This window comes from Balaenoptera acutorostrata, chromosome 11 (assembly GCF_949987535.1).
Source record: "Balaenoptera acutorostrata chromosome 11, mBalAcu1.1, whole genome shotgun sequence".
Taxonomy (NCBI): Eukaryota; Metazoa; Chordata; class Mammalia; order Artiodactyla; family Balaenopteridae; genus Balaenoptera; species Balaenoptera acutorostrata.
The window spans coordinates 4,437,442-4,464,353 of NC_080074.1; the positions used below are offsets into that span (position 1 = coordinate 4,437,442).

The following is a 26,912-nucleotide window of genomic DNA, read 5'->3' on the forward strand; positions in this document are numbered from 1 at the left end:
ACAAACATAAAACAAGCTCAAGCCAAGCGAGGCTGGCTCCCTAGGAGGTTGGGCTGGTGGGATCCGAGCCTGCTCCAGAGGCTCTCAGTCCGGCCTTCTCCCACCGCGCCGGTGGCGAGAAGACCCGGTTCCTCGGAAACGTAAACAACTTCGGTTGCTAAGAAACATCGCAGGGCTCACCCGTGTTCTCGCTTTCCTCTCGCGAGACAGCACGAGGTCCTTCCCGCGCTTTTCTGGCCGGCGTGTGAGAACGCGGCTGAGGAGGGGAGGGCGCAGCCATGGGTCATTTGGAGCTGCTGTTTGTGGAGAACTTCAAGTCGTGGCGGGGCCGCCAGGTCATAGGCCCCTTCAGGAGGTTCACCTGCATCATTGGCCCCAACGGCTCCGGTAACTTGGGACCTAGAACGCCCCCGCGCGCCGCGGTCGTCCGGGCCTCTTCCCCCCTGAGGGGACGTGAGGGTGGCCTCGCGGCCTGGACTCGGGCTCGACCCTTGCTGTCCACCCCGGGGACGGGGGATGGGGTGGGAGGCGACCCTCAGACTCCGCCCAGGGCGCGTTGGAGGTGGCAGGGAGCCGCTGCTCGCCGTCCACCCTAGGCTGACCCTCGCCCTCTGGCCCGGACCCCCGACCCTCGGACGGCACCCCCAGGGGCCTGCGCCTCGCCCTCTGCGCCGGACCCCCGGCCCTCGGACAACACCGCAGGCCAGACCCCCGCCCTACCCCCCACCCGAGAGGTTCCACCCTGGACCCTCCTCTCTTCCCCCCGCCCCGCTCCCCTCCCCGCCCCCCCCCCCCCCGTGGGCTTCTTCTGCCCTCTGCTTTGGTCACCTCTCCTCTCCATCCCCTTCCCTTTCCCATCCAAAAAGATTAAGTGGGAGCGAGATCGGGAGGAAGTCATTGGTTCCAAGGAGCACGAACAACCATTTGGATCCAAGGAAGCTTCGCAGGAATATTGTGAAAATGGCCACGTTTGTTGAACTTATTCCTGAGTTCCTGGCCCCGCTCTTTTTGTTTAACCCTCACAAATGGGTATGATCCCCATTTTACAGTGGAGGACACTGAGGTTCAGAGGGGCCAGATGACTTTCCAAGGTTGCCCAGTAAATGGCAGAGTCTGGACTGGAGTTGGGGCCTGGCCAGGCTCCCTTTGGCTCCGTGATGGGAAACAGTGGGGTGATGAGCAGAGCAGGTGGAGTGGGGCCTCAAAGGATAGTGACCTGGAGAGTCTTCTGAAATCTGGAGTCTCCGGTTTGGCTCTCTTAGCCCAGCTTTCCTTTCTTAGCCTCAGTAAATCACTTTATTTGACAGACGTGAATAGGACACTTGAATGTATGCTTTCCCTGCACACCAAATCTGGAATATAATTATTGTGGAACTGTTGTGAAATTTCTGTTGCCTTTTAAAAACAGCTGCTGTTGAAGGTTTTCTTTTGCACTTAGTATATGCAAAAGAATACCTGAGCTTAGATGCATTCACATATTTGAAGATTTCCTTGCCTCTTCTGTGTAATATATTTCCTCATTTTCACTTTATTCTGTTATCAGAAAACATTGAAAAAATAATTACTGGAATCACTCCTGCACTGTTACCCTAACTAATCTTCTCCACTCTTTTATCGGGAAGTTGCTGAGCCCACCACCAGGGAATTTTCACCTTTTAACTGGTGATTATGTGAAGGGTTGCGCAGTTACATTTTGCAACTCCAAACAGTGCAGTACTCGGAATGAGTATCTGCGTGACGTCTTGAACATCATTTAGTCCACTTGAACTACATGCCCGTTACCATTCAAGATCCTGTGAAAGTGGTGCTTTGAACTTGTGTAACCTAGTGCCAAATGAGTTTCAAAATAATATTATTTCTTTTCCTAATTTAGAAATACTTTTTGTGATTAACAACATATCTTAACGTGATTGTGAAAATACCTTTACAAATCCTCTTGCCCTCCCTAGATCCACATGCCCTGGAAGCTCAGCTCCCCTCTAGAGAATCACTGGTATCCTAGAGACTATGCTTAGAACTGGGTAAAGCCAGTTGTGGATCATTTCAGCAGTGTCTTCAATACCATCTCTCCACAACAGAAATTTCTGGTTTACTTGTTTTTGAATTTTGCCTAAAGTGTTCACATTCTTTTTGCTATATGAAGGCCCAAACTCAATATAGTACTTATCCATGACCGATTTAATGGGTGATATTCTATTTTTGTTCATTTGAACACTTGTTGGTAGATCATCATTTTTTAAAATCTTACAGAATTACTGGCACATTCAGATAGAATTTGTTAAGCCAATTGATAATTTCCCATCATGCTCATTTCCTGTTATAGTTTAATTTAGTTAGTCATACTTTTTGTAATAATTTTCTATTGTCACCACCTGCCAAAACTTGACATGTTCTCATTTGTTTGTTTTTATCTATTTATTTTTTAATTTTTTTACTTTTTCAATTTTTTGGCCACGCCACATGGCACGTGGGATCTTAGTTTCCCAACCAGGGATCAAACCCGCACCCCCTGCATTGGAAGCATGGAGTCTTAACCACTGGACCACCAGGGAAGTCCCTTGTTTGTTTTCAATAAAATCTAATTTGGGGCTTTTTATGGGTAGCAGAAATTTTTTATTTTTAATTTTACATTCGTGTTTTCCACTCAGATGCAGCAAATGGTTGTTGCCTATACATAATGTTAGGAGCAGAAGAAGATGTGTAGATTAAGACAGCTCCTGCTCTGAAGGTATAGGGAGTATAAGAAAATGACACACTAATTGAAATAGAAAGCCAGATAACACTGTTTATGAAACTTTAAACATGAAAAATACAACATCTGATTTGGGGAGTTTTGGACAGGAAGAGGTGAAGATTAGGAAAGGTTTTCTAGAGGAGTTGGCATTTGAGCTGGGCTCAAAGCGTAAAGAGTATTTTTCCAGGGGTTTGTGAAAGTCTATTTGTGGGGCAGGTAATAGTCCAAATTGGCCAGAATATAGTGCATATGTAGGGAAGTGGTGGGATATAATGGAATTCTGTTGGATAAGTCCTTGCCAGAGTGAAGAGTTTATATTTAACTTTCTGGAAAGAAAAGTTAGACTTTGAAGGATTTTTATCAGTGAACTACCACGAGGGTGCCTGAGTCTGTCTAAGGCCATCCTCTCCACTTGTGCTTTGGATCCTGTCCCCTCCTTAGTTCTTTGCTTTTGTAATTATTATCTTTCTCTCTTGGATTGTATCTTTCTCCCTTATTGGATAATTTTCATTGGCATAAATACATACATGCCTTATGAACACTCTCAGGACATTGAGGATCAGTGGATGTGTGAAAAGCAAGTATAGTACAATGTTAATTATAGAATTTAGTGGTAAATATATGGATTTTTACTATGAAATTCTTTCAACTTTCTTGCATGTTTGAAAATTTTATAATGAAATGCTTGGGGGGAAATCCCTTGAACCTCACTGTTTCCTTAGGCTATTGCCCCATTTTTTTTTTTTTTTAATCAGTACAGCAAAACTCTTTGAAACCATTGTCTGTAGTTCCATTCTCTTCTCAGCCCCCTTGATTCAGTTCTCAGCCTCAAAGTCTACTGAAATGACACTTATCTACGTCACTATTGTGCTATATCTTATAAAAGACACCGGTTAGTTCCTTGTCCTCATCCTGTTTGACATTTCAGCAGTATTTCATTCATTTAAAAATAATTGAGTGCCTACTATATGCCATGCACTGTTCTAGGTTGTTGGGGATTCACCAGTGAACATGATATAAAAATTCCTGCCTGTATAGAACTGACATTCAAGTGCAAAGAGACAGACAACAAACTAAATATGAAAAGTATATAGAATATTAAAGTGTTAAGTTTTAAAGAGAAACAAGGAAGGGGAATAGGAAATGCTGGGGGTGTTTTTAAAGAAGTTGATCATGGGAAGGCCTTGCTGTCAAGGGGGCAAGGTAGACCACATTTCATCTCTCCCTCCTTTCCCCAGGTGGTCTTATCCAGTCCCATCCTTAAGCTATGGACTTTCCAAATTATATTTCCAGCCTATAATATTTAGCATTTAGTTTCCTATTTCTAGTAGCCATCTAAAACAATATAATCAGGAAGAGTAGTTAATTTCCTCTCCCCCACCACTACCAAACAACAAACCTGTTCCTTCTTAGGTCCTTACCAGCTCAGTAAAGGGCACAATTTACTCATTTATTCAGACAGAAAGCCAGAGTAATTCTTTTTTTTTTTTTTTTAATTTATTTATTTATTTATTTATGGCTGTGTTGGGTCTTCGTTTCTGTGCAAGGGCTTTCTCCAGTTGTGGCAAGTGGGGGCCACTCTTCATCGCGGTGCGCGGGCCTCTCACTATCGCGGCCTCTCTTGTTGCGGAGCACAGGCTCCAGACGCGCAGGCTCAGTAGTTGTGGCTCACGGGCCTAGTTGCTCCGCGGCATGTGGGATCTTCCCAGACCAGAGCTCGAACCCGTGTCCCCTGCATTGGCAGGCAGATTCTCAACCACTGTGCCACCAGGGAAGCCCCAGAGTAATTCTTGATTCCTCCTTTTACCTTCTACACCCCACTTTCCTCATCCAGTCGTCTATAAATCCTAATGACTCTACCTCTGAAATGCATCCTGAATCCAATTGTTTCTTGCCACTCTTCACTATTACAGTTGAAGCTGCTAGAGCTCTCATTTGGACTATCGCTGTAATCTCCTAACAGGTCCTTCTGCTTCCTTTTTTGTCTCTGTGCAGTGCATTCTCACTGCACTTGGAGTAAAATCCATATTTCTTACCATGAACCACAAAGCCCTTTATAACCTGACCCGTGTATGGTTCTCTTCTCAAATATTCTCTTCCTCCACATTTACTGTTCTCTGGTCAGAATTGCTTTTTTAGCTTTCCTTACACAGGCCAAGCTCATTGCTATTTCTGGGTTTTAGCATTTTCTGTTCCTTGGACTTAGAATGCCTTTCTCACAGGGTTTCACATGGCTGCTACCTTAATAAATTCTCCATCATCCTTGATAAATTCTCCCTGTCACAGCCAATACATTACCCATCATTCCAATCCTGCCTCCTTAATAACCTTGTCCTCTTCCCTCTGTTGCCACTGCTATCACTTTATTTCACACTCTCATCATTTCTTCCTTGGATTAATGCAGTCACCTTTTAGCTAAGTTCCCAACCTCTGGTCTTACCCTACTTTAATCCATGTGGCACACTGCTGCCACAGTAATCTTCATTTGTTCCTGCAAGAAAGAAGATTCATTTTATTTTTTTGAGGAGAAGGCATTTGACAAAATTCAATATCCATTTCCATCAATAGTTTTTTCCAGATGGGGTGATTTTTCAGGTGATTTTTAAAATACTTTTTTGTTTTCCAAAACCCTACATTGAATGGTTTACTGTTATAATCAGGAAAAAAATGTTAGTTTTTTTTTTTTTTTTTTTTTTTATTTTATAGCTACTTTATTTATTTATTTATTTATTTTTGGCTGTGTTGGGTCTTCGGTTCGTGCGAGGGCTTTCTCTAGTTACGGCAAGTGGGGGCCACTCTTCATCGCGGTGCAGGGACCGCTCTTCATCGCGGTGCGCGGGCCTTTCACTATCGCAGCCCCTCCCGTTGCGGGGCACAGGCTCCAGACGCGCAGGCTCAGTAGTTGTGGCTCACGGGCCCAGCTGCTCCGTGGCATGTGGGATCTTCCCAGACCAGGGCTCGAACCTGTGTCCCCTGCATTAGCAGGCAGATTCTCAACCACTGCGCCACCAGGGAAGCCCAAAAATGTTAGTTTTAAAAACTATTTTAGATAATCCAGAATGGCAGCTGAATTCTTTTTTTTTTTTTTTTTTTTTTTTAGAAGTTTCCTGTAATGTCTGAAACATTTATATTAACATATTTCCATACAAATACAAATATAAGATTTTTAGAAATTTCATGTAATGTCTGAAACATTTATATTAACATATTTCCATACAAATACAAATATAAGATTTTTAGAAATTTCATGTAATGTCTGAAACATTTATATTAACATATTTCCATACAAATACAAATATAAGATTTTTAGAAATTTCATGTAATGTCTGAAACATTTATATTAACATATTTCCATACATATTTCCATACAAATACAAATATAAGATTTTTAGAAATTTCATGTAATGTCTGAAACATTTATATTAACATATTTCCATACATATTTCCATACAAATACAAATATAAGATTTTTAGAAATTTCATGTAATGTCTGAAACATTTATATTAACATATTTCCATACATATTTCCATACAAATACAAATATAAGATTTTTAGAAATTTCATGTAATGTCTGAAACATTTATATTAACATATTTCCATACATATTTCCATACAAATACAAATATAAGATTTTTAGAAATTTCATGTAATGTCTGAAACATTTATATTAACATATTTCCATACATATTTCCATACAAATACAAATATAAGATTTTTAGAAATTTCATGTAATGTCTGAAACATTTATATTAACATATTTCCATACATATTTCCATACAAATACAAATATAAGATTTTTAGAAATTTCATGTAATGTCTGAAACATTTATATTAACATATTTCCATACATATTTCCATACAAATACAAGATTTTTAGAAATTTCATGTAATGTCTGAAACATTTATATTAACATATTTCCATACAAATAACCCAATGAAAGTTTAGTATTAGTTGTTTTGTTTGTTTTTTTATACTGCAGGTTCTTATTAGGCATCAGTTTTATACACATCAGTGTATACATGTCAATCCCAATCACCCAATTCAGCACACCACCATCCCCACCTCACCGCAGTTTTCCCCCCTTGGTGTCCATATGTCCATTCTCTACATCTGTGTCTCAACTTCTGCCCTGCAAACTGGCTCATCTGTACCATTTTTCTAGGTTCCACATATATGCATTAATATATGATATTTGTTTTTCTCTTTCTGACTTACTTCACTCTGTATGACAGTCTCTAGATCCATCCACGTCTCAACAAATGACTCAATTTCGTTCCTTTTTATGGCTGAGTAATATTCCATTGTATATATGTACCACAACTTCTTTATCCATTCGTCTGTTGATGGGCATTTAGGTTGCTTCCATGACCTGGCTATTGTAAATAGTGCTGCAATGAACATTCGGGTGCATGTGTCCTTTTGAATTACGGTTTTCTCTGGGTATATGCCCAGTAGTGGGATTGCTGGGTCATATGGTAATTCTATTTTTAGTTTTTTAAGGAACCTCCATATTGTTCTCCATAGTGGCTGTATCAATTTACATTCCCACCAACAGTGCAAGAGGGTTCCCTTTTCTCCACACCCTCTCCAGCATTTGTTGTTTGTAGATTTTCTGATGATGCCCATTCTAACAGGAGTGAGGTGATACCTCATTGTAGTTTTGATTTGCATTTCTCTAATAATTAGTGATGTTGAGCATCTTTTCATGTGCTTCGTGGCCGTCTGTATGTCTTCTTTGGAGAAATGTCTATTTAGGTCTTCTGCCCATTTTTGGATTGGGGTGTTTGTTTCTTTGATATTGAGCTGAATGAGCTGTTTATATATTTTGGAGATTAATCCTTTGTCAGTTGATTCATTTGCAAATATTTTCTCCCATTCTGAGGGTTGTCTTTTTGTCTTGTTTATGGTTTCCTTTGCTGTGCAAAAGCTTTGAAGTTTCATTAGGTCCCACTTGTTTATTTTTGTTTTTATTTCCATTAGTCTAGGAGGTGGGTCAAAAAACATCTTGCTGTGATTTATGTCAAAGATTGTTCTTCCTATGTTTTCCTCTAAGAGTTTTATAGTGTCCAGTCTTATATTTAGGTCTCTAATCCATTTTGAGTTTATTTTTGTGTATGGTGTTAGGGAGTATTCTAATTTCATTCTTTTACATGTAGCTGTCCAGTTTTCCCAGCACCACTTATTGAAGAGACTGTCTTTTCTCCATTGTATATCTTTGCCTCCTTTGTCATAGATTAGTTGACCATAGGTGCGTGGGTTAATCTCTGGGCTTTCTATCTTGTTCCATTGATCTATGTTTCTGTTTTTGTGCCAGTACCATATTGTCTTGATTACTGTAGCTTTGTAGTATAGTCTGAAGTCAGGAAGTCTGATTCCTCCAGCTCCATTTTTTTGCCTCAAGACTGCTTTGGCTATTCGGGGTCTTTTGTGTCTCCATACAAATTTTAAGATGACTTGTTCTAGCTCCGTAAAAAATGCCATTGGTAATTTGATAGGGATTGCATTGAATCTGTAGATTGCTTTGGGTAGTATACTCATTTTCACAATGTTGATTCTTCCAATCCAAGAACATGGTATATCTCTCCATCTATTTGTATCATCTTTAATTTCTTTCATCAGTGTCTTATAGTTTTCTGCATACAGGTCTTTTGTCTCCCTAGGTAGGTTTATTCCTAGGTATTTTATTCTTTTTGTTGCAATGGTAAATGGGAGTGTTTCCATAATTTCTCTTTCAGATTTTTCATCATTAGTGTATAGGAATGCAAGAGATTTCTGTGCATTAATTTTGTAACCTGCAACTTTACCATATTCATTAATTAGCTCTAGCAGTTTTCTGGTGGCAGTTTTAGGATTCTCTATGTATAGTATCATGTCATCCGCAAACAGTGACAGTTTTACTTCTTCTTTTCCAATTTGTGTTCCTTTTATTTCTTTTTATTCTCTGATTGCCGTGGCTAGGACTTCCAGAACTATGTTGAATAATAGTGGTGAGAGTGGACATCCTTGTCTCGTTCCTGATCTTAGAGGAAATGCTTTCAGTTTTTCACCATTGAGAATGATGTTTGCTGTGGGTTTGTCATATATGGCCTTTATTATGTTGAGGTAGGTTCCCTCTATGCCCACTTTCTGGAGAGTTTTTATCAGAAATGGGTGTTGAATTTTGTCAAAAGCTTTTTCTGCATCTATTGAGATGATCATATGGTTTTTATTCTTCAATTTGTTAATATGGTGTATCACATTGATTGATTTGCGTATATTGAAGAATCCTTGCATCCCTGGGATAAATCCCACTTGATCGTGGTGTATGATCCTTTTAATGTGTTGTTGGATTCTGTTTGCTAGTATTTTGTTGAGGATTTTTGCATCTATATTCATCAGTGATATTGGTCTGTAATTTTCTTTTTATTTATTTATTTATTTATTTATTTATTTATTTATTTATTTATGACTGTGTTGGGTCTTCGTTTCTGTGCGAGGGCTTTCTCTAGTTGTGGCAAGTGGGGACCACTCTTCATCGCGGTGCGCAGGCCTCTCACCATCGCGGCCTCTCTTGTTGCGGAGCACAGGCTCCAGACGCGCAGGCTCAGTAATTGTGGCCCACGGGCCCAGCCACTCCGCGGCATGTGGGATCTTCCCAGACCAGGGCTCGAACCCGTGTCCCCCGCATTGGCAGGCAGACTCTCAACCACTGCGCCACCAGGGAAGCCCTGTAATTTTCTTTTTTTGTAGTGTCTTTGTCTGGTTTAGGTATCAGGGTGATGGTGGCCTCATAGAATGAGTTTGGGAGTGTTCCTTCTTCTGCAATTTTTTGGAAGAGTTTGAGAAGGATGGGTGTTAGCTCTTCTCTAAATGTTTGATAGAATTCACCTGTGAAGCCATCTGGTCCTGGACTTTTGTTTGTTGGAAGATTTTTAATCACAGTTTCAATTTCATTACTTGTGATTGGTCTGTTCATATTTTCTGTTTCTTCCTGGTTCACTCTTGGAAGGTTATACCTTTCTAAGAATTTGTCCATTTCTTCCAGGTTGTCCATTTTATTGGCATAAAGTTGCTTGTAGTAGTCTCTTAGGATGTTTTGTATTTCTGCGGTGTCTGTTGTAACTTCTCCTTTTTCGTTTCTGATTTTATTGATTTGAGTCCTCTCCCTCTTTTTCTTGATGAGTCTGGCTAATGGCTTATCAATTTTGTTTATCTTCTCAAAGAACCAACTTTTAGTTTTATTGATCTTTGCTATTGTTTTCTTTGTTTCTATTTCATTTATTTCTGCTCTGATCTTTATGATTTCTTTCCTTCTGCTAACTTTGGGTTTTGTTTGTTCTTCTTTCTCTAGTTTCTTTAGGTGTAAGGTTAGATTGTTTACTTGAGATTTTTCTTGTTTCTTTAGGTAGGCTTGTATAGCTATAAACTTCCCTCTTAGAACCGCTTTTGCTGCATCCCATAGGTTTTGGGTCGTCGTGTTTTCATTGTCATTTGTCTCTAGGTATTTTTTTATTTCCTGTTTGATTTCTTCAGTGATCTCTTGGTTATTTAGTAACGTATTGTTTAGCCTCCATGTGTTTGTCTTTTTTACGTTTTTTTCCCTGTAATTCATTTCTAATCTCATAGCGTTGTGGTCAGAAAAGATGCTTGATATGATTTCAATTTTCTTAAATTTACTGAGGCTTGATTTGTGACCCAAGATGTGATCTATCCTGGAGAATGTTCCGTGCGCACTTGAGAAGAACGTGTAATCTGCCGTTTTGGGATGGAATGTCCTATATATATCAATTAAATCTATCTGGTCTATTGTGTCATTTAAAGCTTCTGTTTCCTTATTTATTTTCATTTTGGATGATCTGTCCATTGGTGTAAGTGAGGTGTTAAAGTCCCCCACTATTATTGTGTTACTGTCGATTTCCTCTTTTATAGCTGTTAGCAGTTGCCTTATGTATTGAGGTGCTCCTATGTTGGGTGCATATATATTTATAATTGTTATATCTTCTTCTTGGATTGATCCCTGGATCATTATGTAGTGTCCTTCCTTGTCTCTTGTAACATTCTTTATTTTAAAGTCTATTTTATCTGATATGAGTATAGCTACTCCAGCTTTCTTTTGATTTCCATTTGCATGGAATATCTTTTTCCATCCCCTCACTTTCAGTCTGTATGTGTCCCTAGGTCTGAAGTGGGTCTCTTGTAGACAGCATATATATGGGTCTTGTTTTTGTATCCATTCAGCCAGTCTATGTCTTTTGGTTGGGGCATTTAATCCATTCACATTTAAGGTAATTATCGATATGTATGTTCCTATGACCATTTTCTTAATTGTTTTGGGTTTGTTTTTGTAGGTCCTTTTCTTCTCTTGTGTTTCCCACTTAGAGAAGTTCCTTTAGCATTTGTTGTAGAGCTGGTTTGGTGGTGCTGAATTCTCTTAGCTTTTGCTTGTCTGTAAAGCTTTTGATTTCTCCATCAAATCTGAATGAGATCCTTGCCGGGTAGAGTAATCTTGGTTGTAGGTTCTTCCCTTTCATCACTTTAAGTATATCATGCCACTCCCTTCTGGCTTGCAGAGTTTCTGCTGAGAAATCAGCTGTTAACCTTATGGGAGTTCCCTTGTATGTTATTTGTCGTTTTTCCCTTGCTGCTTTCAGTAATTTTTCTTTGTCTTTAATTTTTGCCACTTTGATTACTATGTGTCTCGGCGTGTTTCTCCTTGGGTTTATTCTGTATGGGACTCTCTGCGCTTCCTGGACTTGGGTGGCTATTTCCTTTCCCATGTTAGGGAAGTTTTCGACTATAATCTCTTCAAATATTTTCTCTGGTCCTTTCTCTCTCTCTTCTCCTTCTGGGACCCCTATAATGCGAATGTTGTTGCGTTTAATGTTGTCCCAGAGGTCTCTTAGGCTGTCTTCATTTCTTTTCATTCTTTTTTCTTTAGTCTGTTCTGCAGCAGTGAATTCCACCATTCTGTCTTCCAGGTCACTTATCCGTTCTTCTGCCTCAGTTATTCTGCTATTGATTCCTTCTAGTGTAGTTTTCATTTCAGTTATTGTATTGGTCATCTCTGTTTGTTTGTTCTTTAATTCTTCTAGGTCTTTGTTAATCATTTCTTGCATCTTCTCAATCTTTGCCTCCATTCTTATTCCGAGGTCCTGGATCATCTTCACTATCATTATTCTGAATTCTTTTTCTGGAAGGTTGCCTATCTCCACTTCATTTAGTTGTTTTTCTGGGGTTTTTTCTTGTTCCTTCATCTGGTACATAGCCCTCTGCCTTTTCATCTTCTCTGTCTTTCTGTAACTGTGGTTTTTGGACCACGAGCTGCAGGATTGTAGTTTTTCTTGCTTCTGTTGTCTGCCCTCTGGTGGTTGAGGCTATCTAAGAGGCTTGATGGGAGGCTCTGGTCCAGCTGAATTCTTAAAAATAATATTTTATTATCACAAAAGCACTATATATGAATTGTAAAAAATTAGAAAATAAACGAGTAAAAAAGTAAAAACGTATTCCCACAATCCAGAGAGTACTATTGTAATACCTTAGGACATGTCCATGTAGATCTTTTTCCGTGCAAACTTTTTTTTTTTTTTTAATGAAAATGAGGTTATACAATACATACTGTTGTCTAACTCACTCTTTTCAGACAATTATCCTCACCTTTCTTAGTGCATTTCATCTGATGCACAGCTCAAATTCACATTTCCTCGGTTTACTCCATAGTGTTCTTTGACCAAACCATTTTCCATCCCAGAATCACATATTGCATCTGATTGTTATATCCCTTAGATCTCTATTAATTTAGCATAGTTCTTTTTTTTTATTTATAACAGACTCATTGAAAAGGTTGAAAACGTTTTTCCATAGAATGTTTAGATGTGTCTGATTGCTTCCTTATAATGTAGTTTAGTTTGTTCCTCTATACCCTCTATTTTTTTGAACTGGAAGATGTCTAGAAAGTTGATGGTTTCAAATTGAAGATTTTTGGCTAGACTTCATTTTAGGTGCTATTGTGTACTTCACATTACCTTATATCACATAATATCTGGTGATGCTAAGATTGACCCCTGGATTAGGGTGGTGACAGTGATCTCTCCATTATACAGTTATCTGTAACCTTTCTCTCTAGCCTAGTGTTCTAGTGTTACTTTGGCATTATACAAATATTCTCTATCAACCATTTACCCGAATGGTTTTAATGCCAATTAATAATCTTGCCTGAGTCAGTATTTCATTCAGGTTTGCAAAACCAGGTTTTTCTAATCCTGTCATGCTTTCTATATTCATTGGATGATATTCCCCTATTTAAAAAAAAAGTTTTACTTCATTAATTGGGGTTATTTGATTAACATAAAATGCAGTTTGCACTGTAAAATCAAAATAAATGCGTGCCCCTTTTAGTTAGTATTTTCAAAGAAAAGAGTTTTAATAGGGCAAATAGTGAAAGTGAGTTTTTCTTTTTTTGTTGTTGGTATCATTATGGACACATGGATTTTTTTTCACCTTTTATTTTATTTTTTTTTTGAATTTTATTTTATTTATGTTTTTATACAGCAGGTTCTTATTAGTCATCAATTTTATACACATCAGTGTATACATGTCAACCCCAATCGCCCAGTTCATCACACCACCACCCCCACTCCCCCACCGCTTTACCCCCTTGGTGTCCATACGTTTGTTCTTTACATCTGTGTCTCTATTTCTGCCCTGCAAACCAGTTCATCTGTACCATTTTTCTAGGTTCCACATATATGCGTTAATATACGATATTTGTTTTTCTCTTTCTGACTTACTTCACTATGTATGACAGTCTCTAGATCCATCCACATCTCAACAAGTTTCCCAATTTCGTTCCTTTTTATGGGTGAGTAATATTCCATTGTGTATATGTACCACATCTTCTTTATCCATTCGTCTGTTGATGGGCATTTAGGTTGCTTCCATGACCTGGCTGTTGTAAATAGTGCTGCAATGAACATTGGGGTGCGTGTGTATTTTTGAATTATGGTTTTCTCTGGGTATATGCCCAGTGGTGGGATTGCTGGATCATATGGTAATTGTATTTTTAGTTTTTTAAGGAACCTCCATACTGTTCTCCATAGTGGCTGTATCAATTTACATTCCCACTAACAGTGCAAGAGGGTTCCCTTTTCTCCACACCCTCTCCAGCATTTGTTGTTTGTAGATTTTCTGATGATGCCCATTCTAACTGGTGTGAGGTGATACCTCATTGTAGTTTTGATTTGTATTTCTCTAATAGTGATGTTGAGCAGCTTTTCATGTGCTTCTTGGCCATCTGTATGTCTTCCTTGGAGAAATGTCTATTTAGGTCTTCTGCCCATTTTTGGATTGGGTTGTTTGTTTTTTTAATATGGAGCTGCATGAGCTGTTTATATATTTTGGAGATTAATCCTTTGTCCATGGATTCGTTTGCAAATATTTTCTCCCATTCTGAGGGTTGTCTTTTCGTCTTGTTTATGGTTTCCTTCACTGTGCAAAAGCTTTTAAGTTTCATTAGGTCCCATTTGTTTATTTTTGTTTTTATTTCCATTACTCTAGGAAGTGGATCAAAAAAGATCTTGCTGTGATTTATGTCAAAGAGTGTTCTTCCTATGTTTTCCTCTAAGAGTTTTATAGTGTCTGGTCTTATATTTAGGTCTCTAATCCCTTTTTTTTTAAAATTAATTAATGAATTTTTTTGGCTCTGTTGGGTCTTCGTTTCTGTGAGAGGGCTTTCTCTAGTTGCGGCAAGCGGGGGCCACTCTTCATCGCGGTGTGCGGGCCTCTCACTGTCGCGGGCTCTCGTTGCAGAGCACAGGCTCCAGACGCACAGGCTCAGTAGTTGTGGCTCACGGGCCCAGATGCTCCACGGCATGTGGGATCTTCCCAGACCAGGGCTCAAACCCGTGTCCCCTGCATTGGCAGGCAGATTCTCAACCACTGTGCCACCAGGGAAGCCCTCTAATCCCTTTTGAGTTTATTTTTGTGTATGGTGTTAGGGAGTGTTCTAATTTCATTCTTTTACATGTAGCTGTCCAGTTTTCCCAGCACCACTTATTGAAGGGACTGTCTTGTCTCCATTGTATATCCTTGCCTCCTTTGTCACAGATTAGTTGACCATAGGTGCGTGGGTTTATCTCTGGGCTTTCTATCTTGTTCCATTGATCTATGTTTCTGTTTTTGTGCCAGTACCATACTTTCTTGATTACTATAGCTTTGTATAGTATAGTTTGAAGTCAGGGAGTCTGATTCCTCCAGCTCCGGTTTTTTTTCTCTCAAGACTGCTTTGGCTATTCGGGGTCTTTTGTGTCTCCATACAGATTTTAAGATTTTTTTGTTCTAGTTCCGTAAAAAATGCCATTGGTAATTTGATAGGGATTGCATTGAATCTGTAGATTGCTTTGGGTAGTATAGTCATTTTCACAATATTGATTCTTCCAATCCAAGAACATGGTATATCTCTCCATCTGTTGGTATCATCTTTAATTTCTTTCATCAGTGTCTTATAGTTTTCTGCGTACAGGTCTTTTGTCTCCCTAGGTAGGTTTATTCGTAAGTATTTTATTCTTTTTGTTGCAATGGTAAATGGGAGTGTTTCCTTAATTTCTCTTTCAGATTTTTCATCATTAGTGTATAGGGATGCAAGAGATTTCTGTGCATTACTTTTGTATCCTGTAACTTTACCAAATTCATTGATTAGCTCTAGTAGTTTTCTGGTGGCATCTTTAGGATTCTCTATGTATAGTATCATGTCATCTGCAAACAGTGACAGTTTTACTTCTTCTTTTCCAATTTGTATTCCTTTTATTTCTTTTTCTTCTCTGATTGCCGTGGCTAGGAGTTCCAAAACTATATTGAATAATAGTGGTGAGACTAGACATCCTTGTCTTCTTCCTGATCTTAGAGGAAATGCTTTCAGTTTTTCACCATTGAGAATGACGTTTGCTGTGGGTTTGTGGTATATGGCCTTTATTATGTTGAGGTAGGTTCCCTCTATGCCCACTTTCTGGAGAGTTTTTATCATAAATGGGTGTTGAATTTTGTCAGAAGCTTTTTCTGCATCTATTGAGATGATCATATGGTTTTTATTCTTCAATTTGTTAATATGGTGTATCACATTGACTGATTTGCGTATATTGAAGAATCCTTGCATCCCTGGGATAAATCCCACTTGATCATGGTGGATGATCCTTTTAATGTGCTGTTGGATTCTGTTTGCTAGTATTTTGTTGAGGATTTTTGCATCTATATTCATCAGTGATATTGGTGTGTAATTTTCTTTTTTTGTAGTATCTGTCTGGTTTAGGTATCAGGGTGATGGTGGCCTCATAGAATGAGTTTGGGAGTGTTCCTTCCTCTGCAATTTTTTGGAAGAGTTTGAGAAGGATGGGTGTTAGCTCTTCTCTAAATGTTTGATAGAATTCACCTGTGAAGCCATCTGGTCCTGGAATTTTGTTTGTTGGAAGATTTTTAATCACAGTTTCAATTTCATTACTTGTGATTGGTTTGTCCATATTTTCTGTTTCTTCCTGGTTCACTCTTGGAAGGTTATACCTTTCTAAGAATTTGTCCATTTCTTCCAGGTTGTCCATTTTATTGGCATAGAGTTGCTTGTAGTAGTCTCTTAGGATGCTTTGTATTTCTGTGGTGTCTGTTGTAACTTCTTCTTTTTCATTTCTGATTTTATTGATTTGAGTCCTCTCCCTCTTTTTCTTGATGAGTCTGGCTAATGGTTTATCAGTTTTGTTTATCTTCTCAAAGAACCAGCTTTTAGTTTCATTTGTCTTTGCTATTGTTTGTTTCTATTTCATTTATTTCTGCTCTGATCTTTATGATTTCTTTCCTTCTGCTAACTTTGGGTTTTGTTTGTTCTTCTTTCTCTGGTTCCTTTATGTGTAAGGTTAGATTGTTTATTTGAGATTTTTCTTGTTTCTTTAGGTAGGCTTGTATAGCTATAAACTTCCCTCTTAGAACTGCTTTTGCTGCATCCCATAGATTTTGAATCGTCATGTTTTCATTGTCATATGTCTCTAGGCATTTTTTGATTTCCTCTTTGATTTCTTCAGTGATCTCTTGGTTATTTAGTAACGTATTGTTTAGCCTCCATGTGTTTGTGTTTTTTATGTTTTTTTCCCTGTAATTCATTTCTAATCTCATAGCGTTGTGGTCAGAAAAGATGCTTGGTATGATTTCAGTTTTCTTAAATTTACTGAGGCTTGATTTGTGACCCAAGATTTGATCTATCCTGGAGAATGTTCTGTGCGCATTTGAGAAGAAAGTGTAATCTGCTGTTTTTGGATGGAATGTGCTATAAATATCAATTAAATCTATCTGGTCTATTGTGTCATTTAAAGCTTCTGTTTCCTTATTTATTTTAATTTTGGATGATCTGTCCATTGGTGTAAGTGAGGTTTTAAAGTCCCCTACTATTATTGTGTTGCTGTCGATTTCCTCTTTTATAGCTGTTAGCAGTTGCCTTATGTTTTGAAGTGCTCCTATGTTGGGTGCATATATATTTATAATTGTTATATCTTCTTCTTGGATTGATCCCTTGATCATTATGTAGTGTCCTTCCTTGTCTCTTGTAACATTCTTTATTTTAAAGTCTATTTTATCTGATATGAGTATTGCTACTCCAGCTTTCTTTTGATTTCCATTTGCATGGAATATCTTTTTCCATCCCCTCACTTTCAGTCTGTATGTGTCCCTAGGTCTGAAATGGGTCTCTTGTAGACAGCATATATATGGGTCTTGTTTTTGTATCCATTCAGCAAGCCTGTGTCTTTTGGTTGGAGCATTTAATCCATTCACGTTTAAGGTAATTATCGATATGTATGTTCCTATGACCATTTTCTTAATTGTTTTGGGTTTGTTTTTGTAGGTCCTTTTCTTCTCTTGTGTTTCCCACTTAGAGAAGTTCCTTTAGCATTTGTTGTAGAGCTGGTTTGGTGGTGCTGAATTCTCTTAGCTTTTGCTTGTCTGTAAAGCTTTTGATTTCTCCATTGAATCTGAATGAGATCCTTGCAGGGTAGAGTAATCTTGGTTGTAGGTTCTTCCCTTTCATCACTTTAAGTATATCATGCCGCTCCCTTCCGGCTTATAGAGTTTCTGCTGAGAAATCAGCTGTTAACCTTATGGGAGTTCCCTTGTATGTTATTTGTCGTATTTCCCTTGCTGCTTTCAGTAATTTTTCTTTGTCTTTAATTTTTGCTATAATTTTTGCCAATTTGATTACTATGTGTCTCAGCATGTTTCTCCTTGGGTTTATCCTGCCTGGGACTCTCTGTGCTTCCTGGACTTGGGTGGCTATTTCCTTTCCCATGTTAGGGAAGTTTTCGACTATAATCTCTTCAAATATTTTCTCTGGTCCTTTCTCTCTCTCTTCTCCTTCTGGGACCCTACAGTGCGAATGTTGTTGCGTTTAATGTTGTCCCAGAGGTCTCTTAGGCTGTCTTCATTTCTTTTCATTCTTTTTTCTTTAGTCTGTTCTGCAGCAGTGAATTCCACCTTTCTGTCTTCCAGGTCACTTATCCGTTCTTCTGCCTCAGTTATTCTGCTATTGATTCCTTCTAGTGTAGTTTTCGTTTCAGTTATTGTATTGTTCACCTCTGTTTGTTTGTTCTTTAATTCTTCTAGGTCTTTGTTAAACATTTCTTGCATCTTCTCGATCTTTGCCTCCATTCTTTTTCCGAGGTCCTGGATCACCTTCACTATCATTATTCTGAATTCTTTTTCTGGAAGGTTGCCTATCTCCACTTCATTTAGTTGTTTTTCTGGAGTTTTATCTTGTTCCTTCATCTGGTACATAGCCCTCTGCCTTTTCATCTTGTCTATCTTTCTGTGAATGTGGTTTTTGTTCCACAGGCTGCAGGATTGTAGTTCTTCTTGCTCCTGCTGTCTTCACCTTTGTTTTAAATCCTATTATTTTTCTCTCTGGTCATCTATGCAACATTCCATTTCTGAGTCTAGAGCAGGGGTCAGCAAACTTTTTCTGAACTTGGCACAGCTTAATCAGGCATTGAAGAACTTCCCAAGTGATCCTCCCTTTCTTGCTGCCTGCTCAGCTGAAGACACTCATTTTGCTTCACAGATGTATTAGCTTCTGTCCTACTCTTGAGCAAGGAGAAGCAGAGAAAACTGAGCAGCTCACAAGGTGGATACTGTTAAAAAATAAAAAATAAAAAGGACACCTGGATTTTCATTGGTACAGTGTGTTTTTTTTTTTTTATAAATTTATTTATTTATTTTTAGCTGTGTTGGGTCTTCATTGCTGTGTGTGGGCTTTCTCTAGTTGCGGTGAGCGGGGGCTACTGTTTGTTGTGGTGTGCAAGCTTCTCATTGTCGTGGCTTCTCTTGTTGCTGAGCATGGACTCTAGGCACGCAGGCTTCAGTAGTTGTGGCATGTGGGCTCAGTAGTTGTGGCTTGCGGGCTCTAGACCTCAGGCTCAGTAGTTGTGGCTCATGGGCTTCGTTCCTCCGCGGCATGTGGGATCTTCCCGGGCCAGGGCTTGAACCCGTGTCCTTTGCATTGGCAGGCAGATTCTTAACCACTGCGCCACCAGGGAAGCCCGGTACAGTGTGTTTTAATCCACCAAAATCATTCTTTTTGATGCTCAGATTTTCATAACTTTAATCAGTGGGAACTCCTTCAAGCTGCCTCCTGTGTCCTTTGGTCATTACCTCATTAATATTTGAAAGCTTCCTTGCTTTCTAACATAAGATGTCCCAGTTTTCAGGCTTATCTTCAGTTTTCTCTGCCTCAGACTTGGAATTAGCCACTTCTCCAATGATTTCTGCGTTTGTTTAGAAGGTAAGGTATTAAAGACTGCCATCTGGGAACTAGAATATTCAGTGCATTTGGGTAACAGTGGCTCTGGGTCATTTCAGAGGATGGGGCTAGAAAATGCGTGAAGTGCTTTTTTCAGATTTGTTCTTTTTTTTTTTATAACAGCTTTATTGGAATGTCATTTGCATATCATAAAATTCATCCTTTTAAAGTGTACAATTCAGTGATGTTTAGTATATTCATAGAGTTGTATAACCATCATCACTATCTAATTCTAGAACATTTTCATTACCCCAAAGAGAAACCTTGTACCCATTAGTAATCATTCACCATTATCTCCTCTCCACCCAGTCCCTGGCAACCACTAATCTACTTTCTGTCGCTATGGATTTGCCTGTTCTGGACATTTCGTATAAATGGAATCGTACAATATGTGGCCCTTTGTGTCTGGCTTTACATTCCCATTGTCAATGAATAAGGGTTCAGATTTCTCCACATCTTCACCAGCAGTTGTTTTTGTTTGTCTTGTTTCTGTTAGCCATCCTAGTTGATGTGAAGTGGTATTTCATTGTAGTTTTGATTTGCTTTTTCCTAATGACTAATATGATTTTGAACATCTTTTCATGTTACAGTAATTTTTAAAATTTGAGTTCATGCTGATATTTTGCCATTCACTTTTTTAAAATAATTAATTAATTAATTAATTAAGCTGCGTTGGGTCTTTGTTGCTGTGCACGGGCTTTCTCTAGTTGTGGCAAGCAGGGGCTACTCTTCGTTGCGGTGCGCGGGCTTCTCATTGCGGTGGCTTCTCTTGTTGCAGAGCACGGGCTCTAGGCACGAGGACCCAGTAGTTGTGGCTTGTGGGCTCTAGAGCACAGGCTCAGTAGTTGTGGTGCACGGGCTTAGTTGCTCCGCGACACGTGGGATCTTCCCGGAGCAGGGCTTGAACCCGTGTCCCCTGCATTGGCAGGTGGATTCTTAACCACTGCACCACCAGGGAAGTCCCTCCATTCAGTTTTAACTGTGTTTTCACTGTTCCTTGATTTTTGTCATTGTAAATATTTTTTCTTGCTCTGAAAATCTTATTTCCTAACATGACTAATATAATTACTTATTTGCTTTAACTTAAAATATAAAGAAAACTGTCTTAAACTACCAATACCAATAACATTATAAATGATAAAGCAACTGAAGGAAATTTAAAATTCCTTTGTACTTCTTTTTGGTTCTTAGAATCGATCCCACTAAGAATGTACAGTCAGAATTCTGTGATCTGAAGTCCGTTGAAATAAATCATTTCTCAGTATGCCTATGTTACCAATTTAATATTCAGTTAAGTTTACTTGTTTGTGATTGTTTTCATTTATGGGATTTTTTAAATTTAGATGTTTTTTTTTTTAAAATCAGGAATGCATATACATACTTTAAAGGTCAAAACTCTATGGAAAAGTATACACAGAGAAATCTTGCTTCTACCCCTGCTCCCTGTATCTGTCAGGGTCCCAACAGGAAACAAGTGGCACACTCAAATTAGGACAGTTTTAGGAAGATTTATTTACAAAGGGACTAATTACAAAGGTGTGGGAGGGCTGTAGAGGAATCCCAAGGAATAGAGGGATCACACAGCTAGCAGCAGTGGAGCTGCTGCCACCCCAAGGCTGAGAGAGGAAGGAACCTAGAAGGAACTTCAAAAAGCCAGTGACATTCTGTTGAAGGGCACAGCAAGTCAGAAGCCACCTTACAGAGAGGAAAATAGGGAAGTAAATACCCTGACCTCACTCTTTTCCCTTCTTCCCTCCTGCCAGGGCTCTCCATTGGCCAAATCCAACTAGAAGCTCAAAGGCATGAGAGCTTGTGGATAAAGGCAGAAGCAGTGTGAGGCAAACAGAAGGGGTCCAACTCAGTTTCTGTGTCCTGCTCTTCTTCACCTTCTATACATAACCATTAAATTCTTGATTATCCTTCAGTGTTTCTTTTTGCAAATGCTAGCAAATATGTGTGTATTGTTATTCCCAACCCTGCACTTTTTCTTTAAGTAAAAGTTCGTATTTAGTTTTTTGCTATATATGCTGTTATGTAATTTTCTTTTTTCATTTCCCACTTCCTCTTCTGTTCTCTTGTTGCTGTGTAATTCTCCATTGTGTGGCTGTTACATAGTTATTTCAAGTGGTCCTTTAATTTTTGGACACCTAAGTTGTTTCCAATCTACTTCTGTTAGAAATGACTTATAATTGTATAATTGTGTATTTGCCATTGTGTAGTTTTGCACATGTATCAGGGAGATAGATTTCCAGAAGTGGAATTGCTGGTTCAAAAGCCAAGTGAAGTTATAATTTAGTTAGCTATTGCCAAATTACCCCCCATAGTGGTTGTATCATTTTGTACTCCCAACAGTAATTTAATGAGAGGTCCTGTTTAAGAATATGTTTTCAAAATTTTGGATTTTTGCCCGTCTAGTAAGTGAGAAATGGTAGTCAAAACAGTTTTAATTTACATTTCTCTTATTATGACTGAGCTCAAGTGTCTTTTCATATGGTTAAGGGCCTTTTGTATTTCTGTTTCTCTGAATTGCCCTTTTATGTTCTTTGCCCATTTTTCTGGTGGGTTGTTGTCTCAGAAATCCTTATAAAATGTATGTGAAAACGTCACTGCTATTCCTAAAATCCTTCATGGCTTCACATAATCTTCAGCATGAAGTTTAGCTCTCTCTTATCATTTCCAACCTTGTAAGCTTTGCTCCACCTCTATATCATTAGTTACCCTTTTCTCACTGGAATGGTACCTTGCTTTCCCATTTGTACCAATGATCAAGCTATCCTCTTTTCCTGGAATGGTTATGTTTACCTTCAGCACTGCCTCCCCAAACTTCTACTTACTCTTTAAAACTTAGCCCAGAATTATCTCCTGCAGAGTCTACTCAGAGTCTCCAGTAGTTAGTGCTTCTCTTAAGTGCTTCATAGTTCTTTGTGTTAATTTTATCTTAGAACTTACTATAGTAAGTTATAATTTCCTCCTTGTAGTGGGAAGAGTATAGATTTTGGAATCAGACGCCTAACCCCAAAACATGATTTGTTTGACTTTGAGCCTCTGCTTTTTTACTTCTGAAATGCAAATTAAATACCTATCTCATAGGATTATTGCAAAGACTGAATAAAGTAATAGATGTGGAGTGTCTGGCACAAAATGGGGTCCAATAAAAATTGATCATATTTCCCACTGTAAGTACCTTAGGGGAAAATCCTACATACTGTTTCTTTTTAGCTTGAGTACTTAGGAGAATTCCTGATTAATAGGTGTTCCATAAATGTTTGTAGAATGAATGAATTTGAAGAGGCAAGAGAGTGAAGGTTGAGTCCAGCTAGGGGGTTCTTGGAAGTAAGGAGTACTTGAATAACTAGAAGGATGGTAAAGAAGGAGCAGATTGGAAGAGATATGCAGAGCTGAAATCAAAAAGGAACTTACCAGCTGTTGGTAAGAGGGCAGATGAGTGGCAAATATTGAGGTTTTGAGATGGGAGAGTGATACTGTAATTTTTATATCTTGTGAATATTTGGTTCATCTTCATCAAGTGATGATAGTCTAAAAGGTAATTCTTCCAGAGTTATTATTTTCCTGATGTTAGTTTTGAATTATTTATAGCAGAGGTTCCTGCTCTGACTATTACAAAACTTAACTTGGTTCATTAATTCGTTCATTTTTGCCAACAGGCGGTTGTTAAGCTAGGCACTTAACAAATGTTTCCTGACCATGCTATCTGAAGTTACCTCTCCCAGTTACCCTCTATTTCATCACTCAGTTTGTTTCCTCATGATACTTATAATATATAATTTTTTTTCTTTATTGTTTGACTTTCTTAATAGATTATAACATTCGTTAGACAGAGTTGTATCTCTCTTGTTCTTTTACTGTATCCTTATGACCTAGCACACAAAAGAATTAATGTAATGAATGAATTTGGATGGGGAAGTGTTTATTTTAGGCAGACTTTCAATAAGGATTGACCAAAACCAGTTTCTGTTTAATTCTGTTACTGTCAGACTTAATAATTCAGTTAATGTTCGTTTGGTCCTATATACATAACCATCTTACAATAGCTTTCAATCTGAAGATTATCAATTAACCCAGAAAAGCCATGTTTCATACCTGTTAGTTAACTGAGACTTAGTTAAATACATTTGCAGCATTTTTAACCACTTCTAGTTCTTTTTAGAAAGATCATTAACTTCTAAAACTAAGCCATATTTCCAGTGATTGGCAGTATTCTCTTGTTTATGTTTCTTTCCCTGCTTTTGGCACTAGAAATTTAAATTGCTTGTGGATATGAGGGAACAAATGTGAAGAAGAAAGAAAATTAAGTACAGATGGTAGTAGCTGAAATGACATTGCACCTTGGAAATTGTCTTAAACTATCGGCTCATGGTTGGAGAACAGTTTGCCATTTGAGTTGGGAGTCCCTAAGACTACCCCCAGTTTCAGTGATTCACTAGGAGGACTCCCAGGACTCAGCATATAGCTGTACCCAGGACTGTTACTCATAACAGCGAAAGGAAACAAAGCAAACTCAGCAAAGGGAAAAGGCACATGAGGAACTCTGAGGAAACTGGGTGCAAGGTTCCATGAATCCTCCCCCAGTGGAGTCACACAGGACAGGCTTAAGTCCTCCAGCAACAAGTTGTGACAACACATGTGAGATGTTGTTTACCAAAGAACCTCATTAAAGACTCAACCCCCAGGGTTTTTATTGGGAAATGGTCACATAAGCACCTCTGCCTAGCACATACCAAAATCCCAGACTCCTAGAAAAAAAGCAAGTATTCAGCGTAAATCATATTGTTTATATAAACAGTTTAGGCACAGTGAGACATTCTTATCAGAAAGTGGTGGAAACCCTCACAGAATCCAAATCCCAATCCCACGATGCCAGCTAACCTTGTAAGCAGGACTTTCAGCGGATAGCAAGCTTGGACATGCTATGTAACTTTTCTGCACTACCAACACATACCAATCATAAATATTCTAGCAACCCTAGTCTAGCCTTTGGGAAAATCCTGTAGGTAGCCATTTTTTAAAAATATGTGACACTTAAAATTTATAAAGTGGGGATAACTGAAATTCAGAGAAGTTAAATGATTTGCCATGGTATAATACTTAATAGTGGGAGAGAGCTGGGGCTTAGATCCATGTATAGATCCTTACATTTAGATAACTTAATACTCTACCATAGCTGCATAGAAACCAGTTATCTACAAAAAATTGTTCCGTCACATGCATTTTGAATATAGAAAAGACAGTACTATTTAGATATGTGTATTGGCCCTTGGTAGCCTGGTTTCTTTGGCTCTGGGCAAGGTTTTTTATCATTAAGAATAAATAACTTTTTCTCTCTTTCCTTCTCCAGGAAAATCTAATGTAATGGATGCACTTAGTTTTGTAATGGGAGAAAAAATAGCTAATTTAAGAGTGAAAAATATTCAAGAACTTATTCATGGAGCACATATTGGAAAACCTGTTTCTTCTTCTGCAACTGTAAAAATGGTATACGTGGAAGAAAGTGGAGAAGAGAAAACATTTGTAAGGACTATCCGAGGTATTTTTTTTTTATCTTGGGTAGCAAGTAATAGAACCTGTTTGATTCTACACTGGACTTTTCTTTAAGCAGACATATTTATTCAAATTCCCCTACTGTCAAGTAGCATTTTTCTCCCTGGTTATTCGGTTAAAATGAAGGAGGGAGTCTACCTCAAAGACAGTGATGTCATAAAAGTCCTTCCTGAGGTTCTTTGTTTATGTTTATATGGTTTTCCTAGTGATAAACTAACTAAATGCATATTTTTGGTTTGTTTAGAAAGTTTTTCCTACCACCAAAAAGCAAATTGTGTGAAATATTTGACTTGTGTTTTGTTATGATTTATTCATGAATCCCTGTATTTCCTGAGTAAACAAATTGAGAGTTATGTATATATATTTTTTCTATTTATGCTGGGAGTTTACAGAGCCTCTGTAAGTAGACGTTTCTTGGTTTTGTTTTTTGTTGTTTTCAATCTGCCACTACAACATGGTTCTAATGTTCTAATGTATAAATGCTCTTATTAACTTTCCTCAACTTCAATCACAGATAATTTTAGAAATACTTATTATTATGTACATATACCTTAGTGCATAATTTAAGTATTTCACCACTTTATCACCTAGATATTTTCATTGGTTAGTTTTTCACTTTCTTGGAGTCTTTTATCAAAAGTCTCCATCTCAGTCAGAGTCCCTAGCTTACTCTATTTACTTAATAAACCATCATAAATTTATTTGTTCCCATCTTTATTGAGGTATAATTGACAAATAAAAATTGTATATGTTTAAATTGTATAACTTGATGTTTTAATATACATTGTGAAATAATCGCCACAATCAAGCTAATTAACATATGTGTCACCTCACACGGTTACTATTTTCTGTGTGTGTGTGAACACTTAAGATCTACCCTCCTAGCAAATTTGAACTATACTATACAGTATTGTTAACCATAGTCACATTGCTATACTTAGATCTCCAGAACTTACTCATCTTGCATAAGTGAAACTTTGTACCCCTTGACCCACATCTCCCCATTTCCCCCTCCCCCAAGCCCCTGGCAACCACCATTCTACTCTCTGCTTCTATGAGTTTAACTGTTTTAGATTCCACATATAGATATCATTCAGTACTTGTCTTTCTGTATGTGGCTTATTTCACTACCATAATGTCCTCCAGGTTCATCCATGATGTCACAAATGACAGGATTTCCTTCTTTTTTAAGGCTGAATAATATTCCTACATTTTCTGTATCCAGCCATCCATTGAAAGACATTTAGGTTGTTTCCATATCTTAGTTACTGTGAATAATGTTGCAGTGAACATAGGAGTGCAGATAACTCTTCAAGGTACAGATTTCATTTTTTTTGTATATATGCTCAGAAGTGGGATTGCTGGCTCATAAGGTAGTTCTATTTTTAATTCTCTTAGGAATCTTCATACTGTTTTCCATAGTGACTGTACCAATTTATATTCCCACCAACAATATTCAAGGGTTCCCTTTTCTTCACATCCTACCAACACTTGTCTTTTGTCTTTTTGATTCTAATAGGCGTGAGGTGATACCTCATTTTGGTTTTGATTTGCATTTTGCTGGTGATTCCTACTATTGAGCACCCTTTAATATACCTGTTTGCCATCTGTATGTCATCTTTTGAGAAATATCTATTCAGGTTCTTTGCCCGTTTTTAAATTGGGTTATTTGTTTTTTTGCTGTTGAGTTATATGAATTCCTTATTCATTTTGGATATTAACCTCTATCAGATATGTGGTTCCAGAATATTTTCTCCCATTCTGTAGGTTACCTTTTGCACTCTGTTGTTTGATTCCCTTGCTGTGTAGAAGCTTT

General features: G+C 38.2%; 1 protein-coding gene across 2 annotated transcripts in view; it reads left to right on the plus strand.

The window, feature by feature from the left end:
• The first annotated feature begins 278 nt into the window (after nt 1–278).
• SMC1B (structural maintenance of chromosomes 1B) overlaps nt 279–26,912 on the plus strand; it is a 92,001-nt gene continuing 65,367 nt past the window's right edge. For both annotated transcript variants that reach the window (XM_007189187.2, XM_028168257.2), the window contains exons 1-2: nt 279–387; nt 24,894–25,082. In XM_007189187.2, coding sequence (XP_007189249.2) covers nt 279–387; nt 24,894–25,082 — 298 coding nt within the window. The remainder of the gene's footprint in view (nt 388–24,893; nt 25,083–26,912) is intronic.